General features: G+C 41.6%; 2 protein-coding genes across 2 annotated transcripts; both read right to left on the bottom strand.

Moving 5' to 3' along the window:
* Positions 1-2277: 2277 nt before the first annotated feature.
* Positions 2278-13431, bottom strand: LOC139286340 (ribonuclease inhibitor-like). Its single transcript, XM_070907092.1, has 10 exons — positions 13422-13431; positions 12958-13108; positions 12511-12570; positions 10850-11023; positions 7928-8101; positions 6861-7034; positions 5939-6112; positions 4872-5045; positions 3936-4109; positions 2278-3243 (listed from the first exon to the last, which is right to left on the bottom strand). Exons 1-10 carry the CDS (start codon positions 13429-13431, stop codon positions 3234-3236), a joined length of 1275 nt encoding a protein of 424 aa, XP_070763193.1. The 3' UTR covers positions 2278-3233.
* A 765-nt stretch (positions 13432-14196) lies between these two features.
* On the bottom strand, positions 14197-19334 carry LOC139286516 (NLR family CARD domain-containing protein 3-like). Its single transcript, XM_070907337.1, is given in 5 exon segments — positions 14197-16046; positions 16262-16493; positions 16892-17021; positions 18814-18963; positions 19269-19334. Coding segments are annotated over 4 exon segments (2343 nt in total). The 5' UTR covers positions 18945-18963; positions 19269-19334.
* Between the last annotated feature and the right edge of the window lie 7870 nt (positions 19335-27204).

The following is a 27204-nucleotide window of genomic DNA, read 5'->3' as shown; positions in this document are numbered from 1 at the left end:
TCCTGGATCCACCTTCCTATTGGTCAAACACGTATGTGGTCGGCCTCTTGGTCGCGTGTGAGGCCTTCAGTGTGCTGGAGGCGAAAATGTGCTGCCTTCAATGACTGTTGTGAATAGCGCGACTGAACAATTACCGACAACCGACAGCGTGGTGAATGACTTGACATTCATTTGGCCATACCAAGGAGTATCAAGTGAGACAGATGTTATTCCATTTCCTTAACAGCCACAAAATAAAGGAAATAAACTGTAGGCTGTCTTTGAAACGTAGGCTTACCAAACACATATTAGGGGATCTTAGGGGGTCTGGCTCTGAGGACATCATTTCCTGACATACATCAATGTGCCCTATATTAGTATTCTCCTTGATAACAACCAATCTGTTGCTAGATAGTCAGAATAAAGGCATTACTGTTGGTTTGGTGACAAATATGACCATAAGACGCAGGAATTTGTCCGTTGTCCTCGTCCCCTGTCTCATTCTTAGTGAGTGTGCTTCTGTTATCCAGTAAATCAATGTGATAAGATGTCTGGAATGAAACGCAGCAGAGTTATGAGGACCAGTCTGTCTGTGAGACATGCGATAAGACGTCATACCTTTCAACCAAAGGAAGCTGGAGTTTCTGTGGTGGCTCATGAAATATTTATGTCAGTTAATTTACTCCCACCTCTGTCCTGTGGTGCATCAACAAGTCATCGTTGGAGGCGACATTAAAGGCACCACATGTCTCCTCACCAAAGTTTCTGATGGGAACCTTTCTTGTTGTTTAGCCCCCCTGTTAACTGAACAGTCCCAAAGATTTGCATGCACTTGTGATCAGGTCTTTGTAGTGCGCCATTGTTTCTGTAAAGATATAAAAGGTCCATTGGCGCGCTCCAGTGGCAAAGAAAGAAAAACTGCTATCACACATGCTATCATGGATTTCACTTGTCGTTATATATACATAACTCCTGTGCTCTAGTCCACGTGTGACTGTAGGTGACTTTGCAAAGAGCATTTGTGCTGGGACAATAAGTATTTTGAAAGAGATCCTCTTCAAATGTTTACAGAATTGAATAACAAGTTCATACATACATATACAGACATTAAATAAAGTGCAGCCCTGACAAACACCACTTCTCTGGGTGATTCGTCAAGGAAATCTAGTGTTCTTTTATTTAGAATGCTGCGGAATAGTTCACCGAGACAACTGCTGACACCACGGTAGTTAGGAGGGTCTGATTTTGTCCCCACTCCCGTGAATGGGGGAAATGAGCCCTTTGCACCAGATGTCAGGAAAGCATCCTGACCGCAGTATGATTTTGAACCACTTCCACGCTGCACCCTGCATGTCTGGGGTGCTGCATTTGAGCATTTCATTTTTCATGCTGTCTGGGCCCACAAGCGTTCCTTGGCCGGAGAGATTTTGCCTGTGTGGTAGATTCTTCCCAAGTTTTTCTTTTGTAATACACTCATCTGAATTTGTTAGATTCATTGGTATGTCTGTCTGTCAGATTTTCAAAATGTGCTCTCCACATGTCACCATTTTGGATGCTTGTTGGTTTTCTTGGGCTACATGCAAACCAGAAGAGGTCAAGACTCCAGCAACACTTGTAGTATATAAAACAACTTTATTGTTTATTTTCATTAATGGCTCCATAGAAATATTGGAGAGTTGTTTGTTATTGCTGTCAAATAATGTTTATATAAAGTAATGACACTTAAAATGATGTTTCTGAAAGCTATTATCATGACAATTGTATTTTTTTGTACATTGTAAAAATAATATTGAGGAATTTACTGTAAAAAGATTGGATAATCACGTAAAAATAAAAGCCCAAAGCTGAAAGAAGCTAAAAGAGGGTATTTGAATGTAAGTTTACATAACATCCAGAAATATGTACTTTGATACACCACACAGTGGTCCAATAACTGACTGAGCGGGTGGATGAGCGTCCCTGTACTTGGTGGGTGGTGCTGTACCTGGATCAGAGTGTGCTGACTGTATAGTTGTGACATCACAACCTGACGGCTCGTTTAAAGGCTCAGTTTGTGAATACGGCCTGTGTGCATTTCTCCGTGGACTGAGCGTTTTGATACTTTCACAGTATTTATACAGCACCCAGATCTGCTTTATAAACAAACAAGACATGGAACCTCACTTTCTACAATGTGGGACCTTTAAAGAAGCCATGCAGATTTGTATTACAAGTAATACAAGTATTATGAGCAGAACATTATAGATAACATGAAAGACAAACAGCATGTTTTGAATAACACTGAAGCGTGACACAGAATATAAATATCAATCATTTATTTCCATAGAGCTCCTCCCTTCTTCATTTGGCCTCAAAAAACACAATTTATTTGTTTTCCAACAAAACCAGAGAGTCAGGATTATTTTCCAGTGTGTACTTCGAATTGAGTAACAATCAAACATCATTTTTGTACATTAACAATATACAAGATAAAATATTAGGTGCTGACATTCCACAAAGACATGATGTGTTTGTAGTCGGATGAGAAACTGAAGTGAAGCCTTGATTGAATCCAGACTTTGTTCAGGTTTTATCTTCTTCTTTCTGTTTGTTACAAGCAAATCTGTTAAAATATGAGAGAAGGCTGGTATTGGTGGTAATACCCAAACTTTACACATGCAATATCAACTTCCACTGTTATTTAAAAAGATTTGGAAATCAACTGCAACACTCCATCGTTCCACCGGGTGGAGCTGTGACAGAAATCAAAACAGAAATATCCATTTTAAATGTGTTCATCTGCAGTTTATGTTGTCACGAACAGAAGTTTGGGTTCCAAATAGCTGAATGAATAAAAGAATAAAGTCCAGGTCCAGGTCCAGGTCCAGGTCCAGGTGGAGGAAGTGGTTGCGTGTGGAGCAGGAGGAGTGGAGGAGTCTCAGTGAGTCTGCAGAGACTGTGTAGAAGGACAGAGCAGCAGCAGAGCAGTCCAGATACCCTGATGATACATACACAGGGAGGATGGTGGACTAGACATTGTGTCTGACAGTGGAGCTGATCTCAGAGCAGTTCAGGCTGCAGCACCGAGAGTCACCTCCACTTGTTGAGATTCCTCTGTCAGTCGCTGCTGGATGAAGCTCTCCTCTCCACTCTACCTCCCAGTAGCATGGCCCAGTCAGAGCCTCTCCACACACAAGCTGGTGCTGCTGCTTCAACCTCTGTGGATCATCAGGACACAGCTGACCCTCTCAACACCACCACCTTTCTGATCACTCTCACTTCCATCTGATGAGAGAAGAAGACAGAGAGCAGGAGTCATAAATCAGTGTTTACAGAGACCCCCTTCATCAGCTGTCAGTCAGTGATGCAGCACATCCAGCATGAAGACCAGCAGGGACTTCAGTCCTGTTCAGACCAGAAGTGGAGCGGCTGTGTAGCGTAGCCAGCTTCCTTTCAGCTCTCACGTAAACGTATTGGAGTGAACACACTGAGCAGGAAGCTCACAGACCTGCAGAGACTTTACGCATCCAGTCCCTGAAGTACACACGGGAGATAAAGTGCTGAGAGTCCCTGAACGCATCATTACAGAGAGATATTCACTGCTCACTTTAATGATGGATTTACTGTCAATGTTCAAAGCTGTGAAAACCATATCGTCTACTTTTGAAATGTTACATGACAAATGTGTAAATATGGAGTCTGTTAAAAAACAACAACAGTCGTCTTCACATCAACTCAAACACATGATCACAACAAGATTCTGGCTGATCTGATTGGCTGACTGTTCTCTCTCTCTCTCTGTCTTTCTGTCCAATCCTGAAGCCGGTCACCATTCTCCTCTCACAGCTTCACTGAGGAAAGCCGCCACTGAGAAGGTTGGAGGTTTACAGGAAATACTGGATCTTTGCTTTGATACTAACTGTGTTTAGTACAAAACTGCTGAAAGCAGCAGGGACTGAGTCCAAGCCTCTACTGACCTCAGAGTCTCCAGTCTACAGTGTGGACTCTTCTTCAGATCAGACAGCAGCTTCACTCTTGAATCCTGCAGCTCGTTGTTTCTCAGCTCCAGCTCTCTCAGATGGGAGGGGTTGGACTTCAGAGCTGAGGCCACAGAAGCACAGCTGATCTCTGACAACCTGCAGCCCCTCAATCTGAATAAAGAATAAATGATGAAGATAAAAATCTATTTACAATCCAATCAGATGTGTTCAGGTTTGAAATGTGTAGCTCAACATGACTTTGTCCTAATCAATGAGCTTTTCCCTCAAATGAGTAGAGAGACTTTGTCATTGTGTTATTGTGGATCATCATGATGTCAGCCTTCTACACACATCCACCAAATGTCACCACAACATTCACACACCTATTCATGTCAACACAGATTAATAACATGCTGCTGATCTCAGTCAAGTCTGGAACTACAAATACTATATTGATCCTTTAAACAGCTGCATTTGGAAATATGCATGGATCTCTGTGTTCTCGTGTGTGTGTGTGTGTGTGTGTGTGTGTGTGTGTGTGTGTGTGTGTGTGTGTTCTGAAGGATCAATATCACTGATCAGACATTATTTGTCAAAATGTATTGTAGTTAACATCATCAAAGAAATAGTTCTACTTCAGAAAGTAAACTTCATCAATTGAAAACAAAGATTAGTTCAGAGGATCTTCTGTATACAGATGTGACCATTTACCAAAAATCATAAACATTCATTTACTTGAACAACTAACAGTGGAAACATGTTCTACAGTTTCTTTAAGATACAGAAGTCTGTTGTGACTCCAGAAACATGGAAATATGAACAAAAGGAAATGTACAACTTTATGGATGTAAGTTATGTCTGAACATAAATTAGGTTCAACTGTTAATTAAACATATCAGATCTACAATAGAAGCAGAGAGTCAGTGAACTGACCTCAGAGTCTCCAGTCTACAGTGTGGACTCTCCAGAAAACCACACAGCAGCTTCACTCCTGAATCCTGCAGCTTGTTGTCACTCAGCTCCAGCTCTCTCAGATGGGAGGGGTTGGACTTCAGAGCTGAGGCCACAGAAGCACAGCTGATCTCTGACAACCTGCAGCCCCTCAATCTGAATAAAGAATAAATGATGTAACTTCAGAAGACAATGTTCCTGCGTGAAATCATTCAGTGTTTAATAATCCGTTCAGAGCTGAAGAAGGTTTAGAATGTAGAAGTTTAGAAAATGGAAACTCCAAACACCTGAACCCAACAGGATGCAGGTTCAAAACTGTAAAATACAAAAAGTGAAAAAGAGCTCTCATTAATATTAATGACAACGTGCTGCTACGTCAATAGAGACGTCGTGACTTCACCTCTTAAACGCTGTCAGCTCCACCAGTGGCTCCATCTATACAAACTCATGTTGTGCAGCCAAACACAAAGAAAAACCCACAGAAACTGATTTAAGATTCCACTCAAGATCCCAAAGTTTCCAAAGAGGACAAATGTGTCGGGAGGAATTTTGGAGAAATGTGAACAAAAGACATCCACAATATTTCTTTTAGGAAAAGTGGAGTCAGAAATTCAAAGCTTCTTCAGTTTAAACTATTCAGTCAGTATGAGCATCATACAGCTTCATAAAGATGTTGGAAATAGAAAACACTGAATATATTTGTTATTGTCTGACAGCTGAAACAGAGATTATTCATTTATGCTATATTATGATTGATTTTAGAAAGAAAACAACATGACACGAGAATTCAAGGTGAAAATGGAGAGTTGAAGAGTTCCAGAGTGAATTATCCAGTGTGTGTTTTTCTTCTTATATTGAGGTTTTAAATGTGTAGCTCAACGTTGCTCTGCCACAGTCAATGGACTAAACCACAGAAGAAGAAAATGGACTTCAGCATGAAGATACTCAGTGTGGATCAGTATAATATCAGCCTTATGTCTGCAGTTTAGTGTCGCCACAACTTTCACATCATATTAATCTCAGCACAGAAGTTAAACATGGTGTCTGACCTCAGAGTCTCCAGTCTACAGTGTGGACTCTCCAGAAAACCACACAGCAGCTTCACTCCTGAATCCTGCAGCTTGTTGTTTCTCAGCTCCAGCTCTCTCAGATGGGAGGGGTTGGACTTCAGAGCTGAGGCCACAGAAGCACAGCTGATCTCTGACAACCTGCAGCCCCTCAATCTGAATAAAGAATAAATGATGAAGATAAAAATCTATTTACAATCCAATCAGATGTGTTCAGGGTTTAAATGTGTAGCTCAACATGACTTTGTCCTAATCAATGAGCTTTTCCCTCAAATGAGTAGAGAGACTTTGTCATTGTGTTATTGTGGATCATCATGATGTCAGCCTTCTACACACATCCACCAAATGTCACCACAACATTCACACACCTATTCATGTCAACACAGATTAATAACATGCTGCTGATCTCAGTCAAGTCTGGAACTACAAATACTATATTGATCCTTTAAACAGCTGCATTTGGAAATATGCATGGATCTCTGTGTTCTCGTGTGTGTGTGTGTGTGTGTGTGTGTGTGTGTGTGTGTTCTGAAGGATCAATATCACTGATCAGACATTATTTGTCAAAATATATTGTAGTTAACATCGTCAAAGAAATAGTTCTACTTCAGAAAGTAAACTTCATCAATTGAAAACAAAGATTAGTTCAGAGGATCTTCTGTATACAGATGTGACCATTTACCAAAAATCATAAACATTCATTTACTTGAACAACTAACAGTGGAAACATGTTCTACAGTTTCTTTAAGATACAGAAGTCTGTTGTGACTTCAGAAACATGGAAATATGAACAAAAGGAAATGTACAACTTTATGGATGTAAGTTATGTCTGAACATAAATTAGGTTAAACTGTTAATTAAACATATCAGATCTACAATAGAAGCAGAGAGTCAGTGAACTGACCTCAGAGTCTCCAGTCTACAGTGTGGACTCTCCAGAAAACCACACAGCAGCTTCACTCCTGAATCCTGCAGCTCGTTGTCACTCAGCTCCAGCTCTCTCAGATGGGAGGGGTTGGACTTCAGAGCTGTGGCCACAGAAGCACAGCTGATCTCTGACAACCTGCAGTATCTCAATCTGAATAAAGAATAAATGATGTAACTTTAGAAGACAATGTTCCTGCGTGAAATCATTCAGTGTTTAATAATCAGTTCAGAGCTGAAGAAGGTTTAGAATGTAGAAGTTTAGAAAATGGAAACTCCAAACACCTGAACCCAACAGGATGCAGGTTCAAAACTGTAAAATACAAAAAGTGAAAAAGAGCTCTCATTAATATTAATGACAATGTGCTGCTACGTCAATAGAGACGTCGTGACTTCACCTCTTAAACGCTGTCAGCTCCACCAGTGGCTCCATCTATACAAACTCATGTTGTGCAGCTAAACACAAAGAAAAACCCACAGAAACTGATTTAAGATTCCACTCAAGATCCCAAAGTTTCCAAAAAGGACAAATGTGTCGGGAGGAATTTTGGAGAAATGTGAACAAAAGACATCCACAATATTTCTTTTAGGAAAAGTGGAGTCAGAAATTCAAAGCTTCTTCAGTTTAAACTATTCAGTCAGTATGAGCATCATACAGCTTCATAAAGATGTTGGAAATAGAAAACACTGAATATATTTGTTATTGTCTGACAGCTGAAATAGAGATTATTAATTTATGCTATATTATGATTGATTTTAAAAAGAAAACAACATGACACGAGAATTCAAGGTGAAAATGGAGAGTTGAAGAGGTCCAGAGTGAATTATCCAGTGTGTGTTTTTCTTGTTATATTAAGGTTTTAAATGTGTAGCTCAACGTTGCTCTGCCACAGTCAATGGACTAAACCACAGAAGAAGAAAATGGACTTCAGCATGAAGATACTCAGTGTGGATCAGTATAATATCAGCCTTATGTCTGCAGTTTAGTGTCGCCACAACTTTCACATCATATTAATCTCAGCACAGAAGTTAAACATGGTGTCTGACCTCAGAGTCTCCAGTCTACAGTGTGGACTCTCCAGAAAACCACACAGCAGCTTCACTCCTGAATCCTGCAGCTTGTTGTCACTCAGCTCCAGCTCTCTCAGATGGGAGGGGTTGGACTTCAGAGCTGAGGCCACAGAAGCACAGCTGATCTCTGACAAACTGCAGCCCCTCAATCTGAATAAAGAATAAATGATGAAGATAAAAATCTATTTACAATCCAATCAGATGTGTTCAGGTTTGAAATGTGTAGCTCAACATGACTTTGTCCTAATCAATGAGCTTTTCCCTCAAATGAGTAGAGAGACTTTGTCATTGTGTTATTGTGGATCATCATGATGTCAGCCTTCTACACACATCCACCAAATGTCACCACAACATTCACACACCTATTCATGTCAACACAGATTAATAACATGCTGCTGATCTCAGTCAAGTCTGGAACTACAAATACTATATTGATCCTTTAAACAGCTGCATTTGGAAATATGAATGGATCTCTGTGTTCTCATGTGTGTGTGTGTGTGTGTGTGTGTGTGTGTGTGAGTGTGTGTGTGTGTGTGTGTTCTGAAGGATCAATATCACTGATCAGACATTATTTGTCAAAATATTTTATAGTTAACATCATCAAAGAAATAGTTCTACTTCAGAAAGTAAACTTCATCAATTGAAAACAAAGATTAGTTCAGAGGATCTTCTGTATACAGATGTGACCATTTACCAAAAATCATAAACATTCATTTACTTGAACAACTAACAGTGGAAACATGTTCTACAGTTTCTTTAAGATACAGAAGTCTGTTGTGACTTCAGAAACATGGAAATATGAACAAAAGCACATTTACAACTTTATGGATGTAAGTTATGTCTGAACATAAATTAGGTTCAACTGTTAATTAAACATATCAGATCTACAATAGAAGCAGAGAGTCAGTGAACTGACCTCAGAGTCTCCAGTCTACAGTGTGGACTCTCCAGAAAACCACACAGCAGCTTCACTCCTGAATCCTGCAGCTTGTTGAAGTTCAGCTCCAGCTCTCTCAGATGGGAGGGGTTGGACTTCAGAGCTGAGGCCACAGAAGCACAGCTGATCTCTGACATCATGCAGTCTCTCAATCTGAATAAAGAATAAATGATGTAACTTCAGAAGACAATGTTCCTGCTTGAAATCATTCAGTGTTTAATAATCCGTTCAGAGCTGAAGAAGGTTTAGAATGTAGAAGTTTAGAAAATGGAAACTCCAAACACCTGAACCCAACAGGATGCAGGTTCAAAACTGTAAAATACAAAAAGTGAAAAAGAGCTCTCATTAATATTAATGACAACGTGCTGCTACGTCAATAGAGACGTCGTGACTTCACCTCTTAAACGCTGTCAGCTCCACCAGTGGCTCCATCTATACAAACTCATGTTGTGCAGCCAAACACAAAGAAAAACCCACAGAAACTGATTTAAGATTCCACTCAAGATCCCAAAGTTTCCAAAGATGACAAATGTGTCGGGAGGAATTTTGGAGAAATGTGAACAAAAGACATCCACAATATTTCTTTTAGGAAAAGTGGAGTCAGAAATTCAAAGCTTCTTCAGTTTAAACTATTCAGTCAGTATGAGCATCATACAGCTTCATAAAGATGTTGGAAATAGAAAACACTGAATATATTTGTTATTGTCTGACAGCTGAAATAGAGATTATTCATTTATGCTATATTATGATTGATTTTAAAAAGAAAACAACATGACACGAGAATTCAAGGTGAAAATGGAGAGTTGAAGAGGTCCAGAGTGAATTATCCAGTGTGTGTTTTTCTTGTTATATTGAGGTTTTAAATGTGTAGCTCAACGTTGCTCTGCCACAGTCAATGGACTAAACCACAGAAGAAGAAAATGGACTTCAGCATGAAGATACTCAGTGTGGATCAGTATAATATCAGCCTTATGTCTGCAGTTTAGTGTCGCCACAACTTTCACATCATATTAATCTCAGCACAGAAGTTAAACATGGTGTCTGACCTCAGAGTCTCCAGTCTACAGTGTGGACTCTCCAGAAAACCACACAGCAGCTTCACTCCTGAATCCTGCAGGTAGTAGTTGTCACTCAGGTCCAGCTCTCTCAGATGGGAGGGGTTGGACTTCAGAGCTGAGGCCACAGAAGCACAGCTGATCTCTGACATCATGCAGCCCCACAATCTGAATAAAGAATAAATGATGAAGATAAAAATCTATTAATAATCCAATCAGATGTGTTCAGGGTTTAAATGTGTAGCTCAACATGACTTTGTCCTAATCAATGAGCTTTTCCCTCAAATGAGTAGAGAGACTTTGTCATTGTGTTATTGTGGATCATCATGATGTCAGCCTTCTACACACATCCACCAAATGTCACCACAACATTCACACACCTATTCATGTCAACACAGATTAATAACATGCTGCTGATCTCAGTCAAGTCTGGAACTACAAATACTATATTGATCCTTTAAACAGCTGCATTTGGAAATATGCATGGATCTCTGTGTTCTCGTGTGTGTGTGTGTGTGTGTGTGTGTGTTCTGAAGGATCAATATCACTGATCAGACATTATTTGTCAAAATGTATTGTAGTTAACATCATCAAAGAAATAGTTCTACTTCAGAAAGTAAACTTCATCAATTGAAAACAAAGATTAGTTCAGAGGATCTTCTGTATACAGATGTGACCATTTACCAACAATCATAAACATTCATTTACTTGAACAACTAACAGTGGAAACATGTTCTACAGTTTCTTTAAGATACAGAAGTCTGTTGTGACTTCAGAAACATGGAAACATTAACAAAAGGAAATGTACAACTTTATGGATGTAAGTTATGTCTGAACATAAATTAGGTTCAACTGTTAATTAAACATATCAGATCTACAATAGAAGCAGAGAGTCAGTGAACTGACCTCAGAGTCTCCAGTCTACAGTGTGGACTCTCCAGAAAACCACACAGCAGCTTCACTCCTGAATCCTGCAGCTTGTTGAGACTCAGCTCCAGCTCTCTCAGATGGGAGGGGTTGGACTTCAGAGCTGAGGCCACAGAAGCACAGCTGATCTCTGACAACCTGCAGCCCCTCAATCTGAATAAAGAATAAATGATGTAACTTCAGAAGACAATGTTCCTGCTTGAAATCATTCAGTGTTTAATAATCAGTTCAGAGCTGAAGAAGGTTTAGAATGTAGAAGTTTAGAAAATGGAAACTCCAAACACCTGAACCCAACAGGATGCAGGTTCAAAACTGTAAAATACAAAAAGTGAAAAAGAGCTCTCATTAATATTAATGACAACGTGCTGCTACGTCAATAGAGACGTCGTGACTTCACCTCTTAAACGCTGTCAGCTCCACCAGTGGCTCCATCTATACAAACTCATGTTGTGCAGCCAAACACAAAGAAAAACCCACAGAAACTGATTAAAGATTCCACTCAAGATCCCAAAGTTTCCAAAGATGACAAATGTGTCGGGAGGAATTTGAGGGAAATGTGAACAAAAGACATCCACAATATTTCTTTTAGGAAAAGTGGAGTCAGAAATTCAAAGCTTCTTCAGTTTAAACTATTCAGTCAGTATGAGCATCATACAGCTTCATAAAGATGTTGGAAATAGAAAACACTGAATATATTTGTTATTGTCTGACAGCTGAAATAGAGATTATTCATTTATGCTATATTATGATTGATTTTAAAAAGAAAACAACATGACACGAGAATTCAAGGTGAAAATGGAGAGTTGAAGAGGTCCAGAGTGAATTATCCAGTGTGTGTTTTTCTTCTTATATTGAGGTTTTAAATGTGTAGCTCAACGTTGCTCTGCCACAGTCAATGGACTAAACCACAGAAGAAGAAAATGGACTTCAGCATGAAGATACTCAGTGTGGATCAGTATAATATCAGCCTTATGTCTGCAGTTTAGTGTCGCCACAACTTTCACATCATATTGATCTCAGCACAGAAGTTAAACATGGTGTCTGACCTCAGAGTCTCCAGTCTACAGTGTGGACTCTCCAGAAAACCACACAGCAGCTTCACTCCTGAATCCTGCAGCTTGTTGTCACTCAGCTCCAGCTCTCTCAGATGGGAGGGGTTGGACTTCAGAGCTGAGGCCACAGAAGCACAGCTGATCTCTGACATCATGCAGTCTCTCAATCTGAATAAAGAATAAATGATGTAACTTTAGAAGACAATGTTCCTGCTTGAAATCATTCAGTGTTTAATAATCCGTTCAGAGCTGATGAAGGTTTAGAATGTCAATCGCCCCCGCCCTTCCTCGGACCACATCCATCTTGTAATGTTTTGTGACTGCATCTTTCACGGTTGTGACGCTATCACGTTGACAACTTCTGTCCACATATAAACACCTGGCAAAGTACTCAAAACCGCTTCTGTGACAGCTCCGGCTGCAGAAGGTGTCTCCAGGAACACATTTTGCCCTGATGACACATAGACACTCAATAATAACATGGTGCTGATCTCAGTTAAGTCTGCATTTAGAGGATCATTATCAAATCAGACATGTTGGACTAAAAAACTGTTAATTATTTCATTCATGACATGATCTTCTTCTTACTGTATTTGGTAGCTTAGTAGGTAAATGCCATTCAAAGGAGAGGTCCATGTCCAAGTCTTTCTTGAAACAACAGCCACATGTCATATGTACATAAAAGAGTTATCATGCATCTTAGTAATCATTCTGTCTATACCGAGTGTGACGTGGTGCCTTACTAACACAACTACACTGTAAGAAATGACTTCATAAGTTCAGCTGAAACTAATATGAAGCTTCAGCAGTCTGAGTTAACCAAATCAAGTGGGTGTTACAGACTATTCAGTACCAAAATCCCTCTTTGGGTTACTACTCCTCCACTGAAACGGTGTCAAACACAAAATATTTACTCAACTATATACAAAAAAACTACATGCACTACCAGGAAATACTGGATCTTTGCTTTGATACTAGCTGTGTTTAGTACAATACTGCTGAAAGCAGCACAGACTGACTCCTCCCTCTACTGACCTCAAAGTCTCCAGTCTACAGTTTTGGCTCTCCAGTCCAGCAGACAGCAGCTTCACTCCTGAAACCTGCAGGTTGTTTTTACTCAGGTCCAGCTCTCTCAGATGGGAGGGGTTGGACTTCAGGGCCGAGGCCACAACTTCACAGTGAGTCTCTGAGATTCCACAGTCAGAAAGTCTGTCATGACACATATATTACAAAATATGTTATTATGGAAGAGGACACTTTATGTTTACTTCATGGATTTATTGTCAAAACTGTTTGATATATGCTGTTTTGATTAACATCTGCTCGTCATATCAGTGGTTCAGCTAATCTCATCTCACTTTGTTTGAAATAATAACTCTCATCACTCTCTCTCATACCTGCAGACTTTCAATCTTTGTTTTGCTTTAATCTTGCAGATGAAGGGAGACAAAATGTAGCACATTTAGGCTTCCATAACATCCACAGTCTGTCACTGTGACCTGATCCCATGTCTCCACAAAGTTAGCATGAGGTCATCTTGATTAGAAAACCATTTTTACGATTCAGTGAACAAATACAGTTGGGAAAGAGCTCTCTTTGCTAGCTACCCGCTGCTGTCAGATTAACGTCCATAGGCGACCGGTTCAGAAGTTAAACAAATCACTCGACAGCATTAGATCTGTATATAATAATAATAATCAATATCATTTAATGTGTTGATGTGCATGACAGACGACTGCATGATGTTTTGTTGTCATGATTCTTTTCTGAGCATCTGAAAAACTTTTTTAGCACAAAAAGAATCATCAAACCAATCTTTTTTAATTTTCAGCATATAGGTGCTTCCACTCAGCACACATGGGCACTTTTCTACCAAGAGCGACTGGTCATTTTCATTTCTAAAAAAATAAAGTAAATTAAAAAAGGCTAAAATGGCAGCTTGGGGGTCTCCTTGTGGCTTCGGGGGCCCTAAGCAACTGCATAATCCGCACATAGCAAGAGACGGCACTGGTTGTGATCAAATGCTGTTGTGATGAAACCTCAACCACAACCTCATTCATAGAAGAAAAAACTGTAAAATGAAAAACTGAATTTTTTTGCACTCAACATTTGAAACAGCTCAGGAGCATCTGTGACAAAATACAACGATAAATATTTTTTGCAATGAACATGCAGAACGTCATTTTAAGAATAACTAGAATTGTATAGCGTGTGTATATCTGAAGAACTAACCTGCTAATCTACACTGATTTATAATGTTAATCACATCTGGACTTACAGAGCCTTTCTGCAGTTCCTCACAGCTGGAATCAGTCTCCGTCGTCCCTCCACTGACGTGTTGTACTCATTCAGGACCAACTCGTCCAGAACCTCCTCTGATATCTGCAGCATGTAGGCCAGAGCTGAGCAGTGGATCTCAGAGAGTTCCTTCTCTGATCTGTTCTTTGACTTCAGGAACTGTTGGATCTCCTGATGTACTGACTGGTCGTTCATCTCCATCAGACAGTGGAAGATGTTGATGCTTCTGTCAGGAGAGATATCATCACTGTTCATGTCCTTCAGGCTGCTGATGGCTCTCTGGATGCTTCTTGAACTGCTCTTTGTCCGACCCAGCAGGCCTCCTAATAGTCTCTGGTTGGACTCCAGAGTGAGGCCATGAAGGAAGCGGACAAACAGGTCCAGGTGGCCATTTTGACTTTTAAGGGATTTCTCCATGGCGCTCCTCAGGAAGACATCCAGGTTATCATCGTATCCAAAAACCTTAGAAATCCTCTTGAGAGGAGACTTTGATTTTGAGTCCCTGTGTTTGTAGTCTTTTAGAAAAGCCTCCAGTACCTCTGCGTTGCTGTTGGCGTAGCAGTGGAACATGTAGACGGCAGCCAGAAACTCCTGAACGCTCAGATGAACAAAGCAGTAGACTGTTTTCTGGAAGATCACACACTCTCTTTTGAAGATCTCTGTACACACTCCTGAGTACACCAAGGCCTCCGTGACATCAAGACCGCACTGCTCCAGGTCTTCTTGGTAGAACATGATGTTTCCTTTCTCCAGATGTTCAAACGCCAGCCTCCCCAGCTTCAGAAGAACCTCCCTGTCAGCCTCCTTCAGCTCCTGCGGACTCCTCCCACGTCCCTCATCATACTTCTGCTTCTTCCTCTTTGTCTGAACCAGCAGGAAGTGTGAGTACATGTCAGTCAGGGTCTTGGGCAGCTCTCCTCTCTGGTCGGTAGTCAACATGTGGTCCAGGACGGTAGCAGTGATCCAGCAGAAGACTGGGATTAGACACATGATGTGGAGGCTCCTGGATGTCTTGACGTGTGAGATGATTCTGCCGGACAGCTCTTCATCACTGGATCTCCTCCTGAAGTACTCCTCCTTCTGGGCGTCAGTGAAGCCTCGTACTTCTGTCACCCTGTCGACACATGTCGGAGGGATCTGATTGGCTGCTGCAGGTCGGGAAGTTATCCAGACGAGAGCCGAGGGAAGCAGGTTCCCCTTGATGAGGTTTGTCAACAGAACGTTGACTGAGGACTTCTGTGTGACATCAGACACAACCTCGTCGTTGTGGAAATCCAATGAACGTCTGCTTTCATCCAGGCCGTCAAAGATGAACAAAGGTTTACAGACAGCGAGCTTCTCAGCTGTGACCTTCTGTAATGTTGGATGGAAAACATGGAGCAGCGTGAGAAGACTGTACCGCTCATCTCTGATCAAGTTCAGCTCCCTGAACGAAAGCAGAACCACCAGACTGACATCTTGGTTTTCCGAGCCCTCTGCCCAGTCCAGAGTGAACTTCTGCACTGAGAAGGTTTTCCCAACGCCAGCGACGCCGTTGGTCAGAACCACTCTGATGTGTCTCTGTTGGCCAGGTAAGGCTTTGAAGATGTCGTGGCACTTGATTGGAGCGTCATGGAGGGTCTCCATCCTGGAAGCCGTCTCAAGCTGCCTCACCTCATGTTGGGTATTAACCTCTTCACTCTGTCCCTCTGTGATGTAGAGCTCCGTGTAGATCTTGTTGAGGAGGGTTCCACTTCCTGCTTCATCACTTCCTTCAGTCACACGTTCACATCTCCTCCTCAGAATGATCTTATATTCACCTAAAACCTCCTGCAGACCACGATCTCCTGGAAGAGAAGAAAAATGTGAGGCTAAAGAAAAAGATTTTGAGAATCTGGTGATTATATTCATGACCAACATTAAAACAATACAAAAAAATAAAGAAAGGGTTTTAAATTCTGTGAGTTGTGGAAAGAGCTTTCATGTCTCTGCTGTACAACACAGCAAATCTCAATCCTGTTTTCAGACACGATGACATCAGCAGACAGATGTCCAGTCTTACTTTGTACAGTGCTGGTCTGACTGGTTGTTTGCGGTCCAGCTCTTGTTCTGGATCTTTCTCCACACTGGGGACAGGAGGAGTCTCCTGATGAACCAGACTGTTCCCAGTATGAGGTGACGCACTGTCGGCAGAACCGGTGTCCACAGCTGGTAGACACCGGATCCTTCAGGACGTCCTGACACAAGGCACAGCAGGACAGCTGCTCCTCCACAGAAACACCACGTTTCTTCTTCTCTCTGTAAAGACATTTCTTTGTAACTAAAATGTCACTCTGTCAGCTGTCTTGCTGCCATAAACATGTTTCAGCGCCCGTCAATTGATTTTCTAAACATGTATTTCTCTCCGTCTCTGCTGCTTTCTCTGCATTCTTCGATACACATCTTTACTGTGACTTCTACTTGAAGGCGCAGATAAATCCTTAATAAATAAGTGTCATCTCCAACATGGGGGACTGGTGTTGACATGCCTGAATCCGCCAACGGCTAACTGTGGAAATCAAGCTTGTGAATGTTCTTCAACATTCTCAAAGATTGAGATTGATAAGGAAATAACATGAGCATGCACTGCTTTAAAGTTTAATGAATCTGGCCGCTGGTATCTGTTTCCTTCAGGTCAGTTTACAGAAGAAACAGTCTCTCACTTTGTGGTTGAGGGTCCAGGGTCATTACTGAAGTGTGGAGGATGATCTTTGGACCAGTCACTCTTCATAGACAGACAGCTGGATGCTGGAGACTCTGCTCTCTGTCTGTGGTACTGACCTCTGCAAACAGCAAAATGTTTGTATTAATATTATTCAGCATAAATCACTGATGAAGTCTCTGCCTGTGACCCCTACACTGCCAATGCTCAATTGCCTAACAAAAGTAAACTACTGAGAGTGTGTTCATGGTAATGAAGGAACATGTCACCCAGTGCAGCAGTGTGGCTCATTGAGGTGTTTGTATGGTGTGTTTCCTGACTCATTATACCTCACCTTTGTTGCAAATCCAAACACTATTGCTCAGTTTCTACAGTTAAGCTTTGACATCCGCGACTCATCATTAAGGCTGTAAAATTACCTGCAAAATGTGTTCAATCTCTGTTAGACCCAAATTGATCAACTTTAACTTAAACACTGTTTGTTTCTTCTGCGGCTGTTTTTCTCCTCCACCACGGCCCTTTGATTGCTGATCTCTTTAAATCTCAAAGAGGTTAAAATACGTAAAAGGAAAACAGTCAAAATGTTCATTGTTAAGTATCAATACACTGAAATGCCAGAGGAACCGGGAAGAACTTAACGTTTGAAGAACCACGGCAGCTGTAACAGGCCGGACCTCAACACACTAAATGTGGTTCTAGCCGACAGTTTGGAGGTTCAAAGGTATGAAGCAGTTCTCTCACTTTGTGGTTGAGGGTCCAGGGTCATTACTGAAGTGTGGAGGATGATCTTTGGACCAGTCACTCTTCATAGACAGACAGCTGGATGCTGGAGACTCTGCTCTCTGTCTGTGGTACTGACCTCTGCAAACAGCAAAATGTTTGTATTCATATTATTCAGTATAAATCACTGATAAAGTCTCTGCCTGTGACCCCTACACTGCCAGTGTCCATTTGCCTAACAATAGCATCCTGTATCCTCGACCTCAGCTCGACTGTGTCAACATCTGGATCCCAACCTGTTAGCAATCCTCCCCCCCTGATGCCCTGGGAAAAATGAAATGGAAACAAAACAAATGGCTGCTGATGTGTCTGCACTTTTTGCCTATATTGCTTCTTTCCTTGACTTCAGGTTCATTACACACAAGGAGGCCTATTGTGAGTGAGGAAAACACCACATCCTGCTGCCGGCTTCATTTCACCATGACGTTGTTTAACTGACAAAGACACAGTTTGGCGTAGTTGCATTTGTATCCTATTATTCTACATTTTTGTTATTGACAATAAAGTCCATGAAAAGACCAAAACCAACAGAGTGTTAGTACGTCTCTCAATGCTCGCTGACTTCCCTACCCTACCGAAGATAAATTCTCACAAATACATAGTTTCATTTTAAAAAGGCTCAATCATTTCCTGAAACAGCTGCTCACTGTAGTTTTTAATCAAACAAACAGGAGGAAATAGTGCATTTGTTGGGGACTATTTTCAGCGGCGGAGTAATCCACATTTGGTGCTCTAATGAGTATTTGGGGCAGCAGCATGGTGTGTGTGGGACTGAGTCAAAGTAAACTACTGAGAGTGTGTTCATGGTAATGAAGGAACATGTCACCCAGTGCAGCAGTGTGGCTCATTGAGGTGTTTGTATGGTGTGTTTCCTGACTCATTATACCTCACCTTTCTCCTCCACCACGGCCCTTTGATTGCTGATCTCTTTAAATCTCAAAGAGGTTAAAATATGTAAAAGTTAACAGTCAAAATGTTCATTGTTAAGTATCAATACACTGAAATGCCAGAGGAACCGGGAAGAACTTAACGTTTGAAGAACCACGGCAGCTGTAACAGGCCGGACCTCAACACACTAAATGTGGTTCTAGCCGACAGTTTGGAGGTTCAAAGGTATGAAGCAGTTCTCTCACTTTGTGTCTGAGGGTCCAGGGTCATTACTGAAGTCTGGAGAATACTCTTTGGAGCGGTCACTCTTCATAGATAGACAGCTGGATGCTGGAGACTCTGCTCTGTCCTCCTCTTCCTCCACACAAACACTCATCTTCTGGACTTCAGTCGCTCTGAGAGGTAAAACAGTGACACTGACTGTGAGCTCAGAACACAAGAATCAAGACAAACAAGTCTGTTCAAGAGTCACAAACAAGACTGAGACAACAGGAAGTAACACACACACACACACGCACGCACACACACACAGTATATGTGCCACCCTGGACATTTTAGTGGCTAACATTATGAACAGAATTATTTTTATGTCAGATCCCCCCCCCATCATTAGTTATTCTTTTTAGTATCTTTTAAAATGCCTTGAGTCACTTCCAAACAGTGGAAATCTCACCTCCTTTACCTGCAGGGCGATATTCACTGTTGCCACTAGATGGCGGCAGCGGCTTTGGTACGTGAGTGACTGGCCGTAAATCCTTGTTGAGAATAAGGAAGTCAGCGCAGTCGCAACAGCGGACAGTCAGGATAACAGCAGAAGAAGCCGTGATTTATCCAAAGCTGTCTTCTTCTGGTTGTATTTCAGTACAGTAAAGTACTCTGGCACCTGGATGGACGTTTTCATCATTCAGTGTGTCACATATACAGTAAAATAAAAGCAGGCAGCTCTCCACCTGTCACTTCTCTTGAAATCTGGGCTTGTTTTCTTGGGTTACAGCAGGTTTAATGTGTTTAATGACCAAGGCACGTTTTAACCGTTTGTGTTTTGATGCATTTGACTCAGACAGAAACCGGAAACAGGCCGTTTTTTCGTTGTTTTAAATTTTGGACAAAAAACACAAATTCAGCAGGATTTCTTGTTTTCTGTTTTTGCTGACAAAACAAAGTTATCACTCAATGTTTCGTTTTCTTTGGTGGGTGGGCCTTCAGCGCTCCCTTGCTTCTGATTGGCTAGTGTGCTCTATCAATTGTGTTTGCGCTGTTTTCTTCAAAATAAAGGTTCTACCTCTTTGCCTTTAGACAGTGCAGTGTCAACACAAAAACAGATATATTGCGAAACATAAACAGACAGAAAGACAGACAGGGCTGCGTTACGATCACAGACCACATTTGTGTTGGTGGCTATCATTCAATTTTATTTATATATCGCCAAATCATAAAAGACATTATCCTAGGGCACTTTTCATACAGAGCAGGTCTCGACCAGACTCTTCGTAATATTATTTACAGAGACCCAAGAGTTCCCAGTTGGGCTGAGAGAGAAATAGAGAATGGAGAACATAAAGTAGCACAATGCAAGTTCCACAAAGAGATATAGAGTAATGGTAATAATATTAATTTATGATGCCCTTCAGCCTTTAATAATTGACTATAATTGAATAACAATTTAGTATTATGCTTTTACTGACAGGTGCCGCAGATAATTTTGTTTTATGACCTACAATGACTAGAACAAAAAAAAAAATCACAGAAAATGTTCTGTTGGTGCTGCAGCGTTTTACTGTGTTGCATGTTCATGTGCGGCTGAGTGACCATAACGCATCATGTATGTTTCGAAAATGAAAGTGCTTTAGTAAGTTTTAAAGTCTGTTCTTAATAATCAGGAAGAACAGCGGCATAGAACCGACAGCGGACACGTCAAAGGCAGTTACAAGAACTGACCAGCAGGTGTCGCGCTGTGAGAGCCTCCTGTGTGCACAGATGTGGCTGGACAGATTTTCCATTTCCACGTCTTTGTTTTAAAAGCCTGTTTGATGCTCAGTGTTCAGTGTTGATGGTAACTTGTGAATGAATTAAAATACTGTTTGAATATGTGTCAATTGTATATTTAAACAAGTGTTTAAACACAGGCAAACATACAGATACGCATCAGGTAAGTTATGCATGGACAGCAGCTACAGACATAATTGTGCTAAATGATAATATATGGGCTACAAAGCTCCAATGCCCCGTTTTTTCTGACTCAGCGATTTGGCAAAGTACAGATGCAGTCAGTCTGCTGGAGTCGACATGACAACTACGAGCTTCTCACAGCGCGACACCTGCTGGTCATTTCTTGTAACTACCTTCTTCCTGATCATTAACAACAGACTGTACTCTCCACAGCACATCCTGAGGAAAACTTACGGAAGTGCATTCATTTTCAGGATAGACATGACCATTACCATCACTCTATGTGGACCCCCCCCTCTCTTTCTCTCTGTCTGTTAAAGGTAGTTTTTCCTTACCGCCGTCGCCAAGTGCTTGCTCATGGTGGGAACTGTTGGGTCTGTGTAATAATGTTGTAGAGATTGATGTGTATTATTTGATACTAATCATAAAAGTAGTCTTTTCATAAAATGGTATGTAGTACAAAGTTGTCACGTATGCAATGTTCCAGGTAAATAACTAGCAGATGTTGGGGCCCCATACTGATAAGATTCATTATTGTTTGGGTGTCTCCCTTGGAATGTGGGAGTTATGCGATAGAGGTCTCTTTTCCTTGACCCCTAGACTGCTGTCCAAATAACTTGTATATCATAGGTTTTGGGGTACTGAGAGACCCTAGGGAAATATAAGTTTATAGATTCATGAGTTATAGTAGGACCCTATGTATGCCTAAATGTATAAAGGACGAGGTTGAACAGTGTTCGAGGCAGCAGTACTGATTCGGCTACGGGTGCTGTACAGGTCAAGATGCGCATGCCTGTTGATCCTGATCTTTGATGCAAATAAAGAATATTATGTGAAAAGTCAGTATCAGCGGAGTTTCCTTCCATCATCGAATCATCGCCTACATCTGGGGAATGAAGAAGAAATTGACGACATTACTTGGCGTCACGAACAGGATCTGCTGCATCCGAATTGACAGCTTAACCCACGAACTACCACATCAAGACGCCAGGTGAGGCTGGTTCGTTTGGTTAAAACTGTTGGTTGCACTAATAAGAAGAATCTGTGTTGATGTAGTGGTGTGTTGATGGTGAAAGTGAGACTCCGTCTAAATTAATGTAATACTAAGGATGTAAAAGATAGAAATAAGAAAAGTGAAAAGAGAGATGAGAAAAACATAAGGGAATAAGTTCAAGCGCTGGGGGTGTGTTTGAGAGCTGATGTGTGTGTGCTGCAGGATTTTTGTTGCTGGACGGTTTGCCTCTGTCTGTCTGTGTGTGTATGTTGTGTGGGGTATGGCAGTGTGTGTGTGAGGCTGTGGACTGTTAATGTGTACTTGATATATATGTAGTAGAATTTTTTAGACATATAGGTTGTGATTGGCTGCAGGAGATTAACAATTCATAAGGCAAGATATTTTTGTTGATCCAGTGTTAAAAAACCAATGAGCTCTTTTCGAAGGGACTTTATAATGTGATAAAAACATGAGCCCAAAAAGGAGGACATTTATAATTATATAAGAGAATGAGACCATTAAGGGACATTAATAGTTTGATAATATAATGAGCCTCTTTGGGACATTTTATAATAATAATAATAATAATAATAATAGTAAGATATGAGCCTTTGCTAGGTCTGAAGACCGGCAGGGACAGTTTGTTTGCATAACCACTAGACAATTAAAACAGGAAAGAAAATCTCCTGATAAAGAGTATTAAAATGTGTTCTTCTGTGGTTGGTGGATTGCGCAGAAAGTAGAGGAGAAGATTGGATGGTTAAAGGATAAATTCTGTATTTCGGCTGTTGATTGGTAAGATGTGGTTCTGGCTTTTGGGTGTACCTCGTCTTTGTGCTTCATACACTGAGTTAATTTTTCTTGAGGAGAGTTGGGCCGGATGTTTGCTCCCCGACAGTCAGTGTAAACTGGAAGTCTTTGTTACTTTCAAGAGGCGGAGAAAAGAGTGGTGTCTCATTTTTGAAGGCGGCTCCTTCTAAAAAGAAGAGAGCAGTGAGTGAGCCCCCCCACTTTTTTCTTTTTCTCTCTCTGTGTAAAACAGAAAGAGAAAAGGTACAGAGAACTAGAGGACACGCCAGATTGAAATTATATTAAAATACTTATTCTTTAAATTGAGATTAAGTGTTGAAATAATTTGGCAATTAAAGATTTTGTTTTTGGACCACTAAACCTTTGGTTTCCTTTGAGGTTGGCAAATTCAGTAGTTTTTTCTGGATTGTTTGTGATAATAAGGTGCTTCATAAATATACTTTTAATTTGGTTTTGATATAATACGAGAGTACAGGGAAGCCATCACAATGTCAAAGATGGACACTAAAATTATGAAAGCAATTACCCCTGTTGATGTAGTACAGAAGAATAATCCTCTTGTCAAAGGTGTTTCAGAAATGTCGAAAAAATGGAGCAAGCGTTGGCCGGACATTGATCAACCCTGGCCAGTGGAAGGCACTCTTAACCCAGATGTGATTAAAACAATGCAAGTGCTGGTGGCTACTTATAAAGTAGGGCAAAAGAAAGGTAAGAAGGGACAAAAACGTAAGGATAAGAGACAGACCGAGCTTGGCATTTTGCAGTTATTTGAGAGTGAGGGACAGAAAGTAGTAAAAGCCGCAAAGGAAAGGAGAGAAAGAACGGAAGAAGAAATAGGGAAAAATGTGAAGGAAACAGAAAAGTTCATGGCAAAGGTTAATGCTCCCTTCTCACATACTGTCTCAGTAAAGAAGCCCCCACCTTATGAGGAAAAGGTGCAGCTCACTGATGTGTATCCTCAGCTCCCAGTGATCAGCCAGGAGGGCAATTACCACATCAAAGATGAAGATGAGCGAATAATCGAAATGGGCAAAGCCAAAACAACCATAAAAATGTATCCGACCTCCAAATCCAAGAAGAAGAAGACACACCGGAGAGATTTGAGTAGACTGAGGTTCAAAAGGATGGAGTTGGGAGATGAGAGTCAGAATGACTCGGATGAGGCCATTGGGGGATACAGCCAAGCAGTCAAAAAGATGTTGACTAAAGCAGAAGAAAGAGGATGTAGATCAGTCAGGAGTCCAGAGGAGAGTGACACGGATGAGAGCGAAGATGGACCCAGTGATGAAGACTTGGAGGATGAGGGTCTTTTCCCTACAGAATCCAGTACTGGGAAAGAAGATGAGAGACAACAGGTCCTAAGAGAGGTTGAGAACACTCTGGGCAGATGTCAATTGGACCTGGAAGAATCTGTCAGCACAGAGCGCCGACAGGCATTGAAGAAGCAGATACAGGACCTGCGGGCAACAGGAAGAGAATTGCGAAAGAGAATAGTTCAAAAAGCAGACTCTTCAAAATACGCACTACGCCCAAGGAAGGAAAGGGATTTGGATAAGATGTGCCCAGTGGTCATTCGAGGTAGGAATCTGGAGTATAAGCCCTGGCAAAATACAGATATGTCTGACATTCTTGGAAAATTACCTACTCTTCAAGATGGAGCACATCCTTGGATCGCTAAGCTGGAAGAAGTTTTGGTGGGAACACAGCCTGCCATGGGAGACATTAAGAGACTTCTGGCCAGTCTCCTTGGGATCCCAACTATGCAAGAGATTCTGCAAAATGCAGGACTTGATCGATATATGGGGACTGCAGTAAATGATCCGGAGTTGTTTGCTGCCAGTAGAGGTCAATTTTGGAGAGCATTGAGAGACATGTTCCCAACAAATGTACATCCTGACAATATTCTCATTGAGCCATTGGGTCCACAGGAAAACCCGAGGGCTTACGTGTCAAGGGTTCATCAAGTTTGGAGAAATATAACAGGGAATGATCCGGATTTGAATCGGATGGAGCAATCAATCTTGCGAGTTAAGCTACAGAAAGGGCTGCCCCTGCCAGTGAGGAGCAAACTGGCCGAGGTGGTTGGACTTGGAAGCATGACAAGAGGTGTCTACATGGATCATATAGCACACCAAGTGGAACTATATCGGAAAAAGGAGCAAGACCAGAAAGAACAGGACCAGGAGACTCTCAGAAAACTTAATCAAATACAATTGGTAGATAACAAAAAGAAGGACAAAAACCAAGCCGTGGTTATGCAGAGTCAGTCCCAGCCAAATCAACCACCACAAACTCAGCCAGGACAGATCCAATTTCAACCACCACAGTCATCATTTGTGACTCCCATCGCTCCCTTTTCACAATCAGGTTTCGGCCAGTCACAATTGTGGAGAGGAAGAGGACAAGGAAATCAAGGAAGAGGAAGAGGAGGATATTTTAATCCCAATTTTCAACAGTCGACTGAAGGATGTTATAATTGTGGACAGATGGACCACTTTGCTCGTGAATGCTACAGGTCAAGAGGAGGCTTCAGAGGAGGCTTCAGAGGAGGCTACAGAGGAGGATTCAGAGGAGGCTACAGAGGAGGATTCAGAGGACAACCATGTCTACCCAGGGGACCGGTAAACCCTTATAGGGGTCCGGAACCAGAATTCTAGGGGTGCCCAGAAAACTTGCAAGGGAGGTGTCAGCTGGTAGTGTCAGGGCCGGAGCAAGATCCAATCGTAAAGGTGAAAATAAATGATCAACCATTAGAAATGATGGCAGATAGTGGAGCTGCTTTCACCTGTATTCGGCCTGAAGACGCTATACATCTCCCCATGTCTGGCCAATTGATACGGACAATCGGGTTTGAGGGTGTGAAACAGCTGGTTCCTCTCACAAAACCAATTGAGCTCCGCTGTAAAAATCAGAAGATTACAATACCTATATTGGTGTCAGAAAATACGCCAATTGCACTCTTGGGAAGAGATGCTTTGTGCAGATTAAAGTGTACGATACGATGCACACCAGACGGCTGTCTGGTGGAAATGCCAAGTGAAACTTATGACCAGTTATTGATGACAACAGAGACTGAGGCTTCTGAAGCCTATTGGATTGGAAATCTTAGTCCAGAACTACTGGAGCCGGTCAAGTTGTGGGAAGAATTCATCATAGCAAACATGCCTGATGCAAGACTTCCTGAGTGTCCACTACATTGCACTCTTAAGTATTTTAAGAGTGCTGCTGAATCAAATCCAGCAGAGTGGTTAAGTCAACAACCAGAACAAGTGCAGCTCGTTTCGGGTTGTATAATTTTGGGACCACAAGGAGCAGCAATGAAGATAAGCAGTAATGATTATCTTGACAAAGAGCATAATATCAAGAAAAGTGTTCCACATGTGTCTTTGAGAGTGGCTGAAGGATATGAACAAAAACATATAGGGACAATGATGACAGATGCGGAGAAAGCCATTTTTAAACCGATAAAGGAAAATCTTACTATCTGGAAAAGTGAAGATCAGCGATTTATAAAGATTATGATCTCAGCTCAAGGACAAGGGCAACCACAGACGGTGCAGATTACACATGAGTCAATCTTCAGTGCAAAATCAGACTCAGATGGTATGAGAGAGGAGATGCTGCGACAAGTTCCAGAATGTTTGTGGTCAAAGCACAGTACTGATATTGGACTTGTGAAGTCAGCCCAACCAGTGAAAGTTGAACTTCGACCAGGAACCAAACCACCTTGGAAAAGCCAATACCCACTGAAAGAGGAGGCAATTGAAGGGATTGGAGAATAAATTGAAGGACTGTTGCAAGCAGATGTTTTGACGATAACTTCAAACCCTCAGAGCAACACACCTTTATTGCCGGTAAAGAAGCCAGATGAGTCCTATCGTATGGTACATGACTTAAGAGCAGTAAATGAAGTGGTTGCTGATTTTCCAGCAGATGTGCCGGATCCACATACCTTGTTAGCTCAAATTCCCCCAGACGCTACACATTTCACAGTGTTAGATCTGTGTTCCACTAAGCGCAGAAAGTCGAGGTTTGTTTGGCTTTACATATAAGGGACAGTCTTATGAGTACAAGAGATTGCCACAAGGATTCAAACATAGTCCTCACATTTTCAACAAAGTGTTGAAAGATGATTTGGCGGGGATAGATCAGATCTTGCAAAATAGTACTGTTGGTCAGTATGTTGATGACATCATCATCTGCTCGCCAGGTAAAGAAACATGTCATGAGGACTCAGTTAAGTTGTTGCAGATATTGGCAGAAAAGGGACACAAGGCCTCCCAGAAGAAGCTGCAATACTGCCAGGAGAAAGTGATTTATTTGGGTCAAAACATAACACAAGGACGTAGAAGCATCTCTGACAAACATTTGGAGGCCATCCAAAGGGCTCCAAAGCCTAGGACAGTCAGAGAGATGATGACATTTCTTGGCATTGCTGGTTATTCTTCAGCATGGGTAGAGGATTATGCCAGTCTAACGGGGCCTTTGAGGGCCATGATCAAAGCTACTGGAAATACCCAACTTCATTGTAACCTGACCTGGACCCAGGAGGGTCTTGTGGCATTTGAGACCTTGAAGCAAAGGTTGCAGACGGCACCAGCACTAGCATTGCCAGACTATTCTAAGAACTTTTTGCTGTATGTGTCTACATCCACTGGGGGTA

The sequence above is a fragment of the Enoplosus armatus genome, chromosome 6 (genome assembly GCF_043641665.1).
Source record: "Enoplosus armatus isolate fEnoArm2 chromosome 6, fEnoArm2.hap1, whole genome shotgun sequence".
In the NCBI taxonomy this organism is placed as follows: Eukaryota; Metazoa; Chordata; class Actinopteri; order Centrarchiformes; family Enoplosidae; genus Enoplosus; species Enoplosus armatus.
The sequence above is the reverse complement of the archived record's forward strand: the minus strand, read 5'-3'. Positions and strand labels throughout refer to the sequence as shown.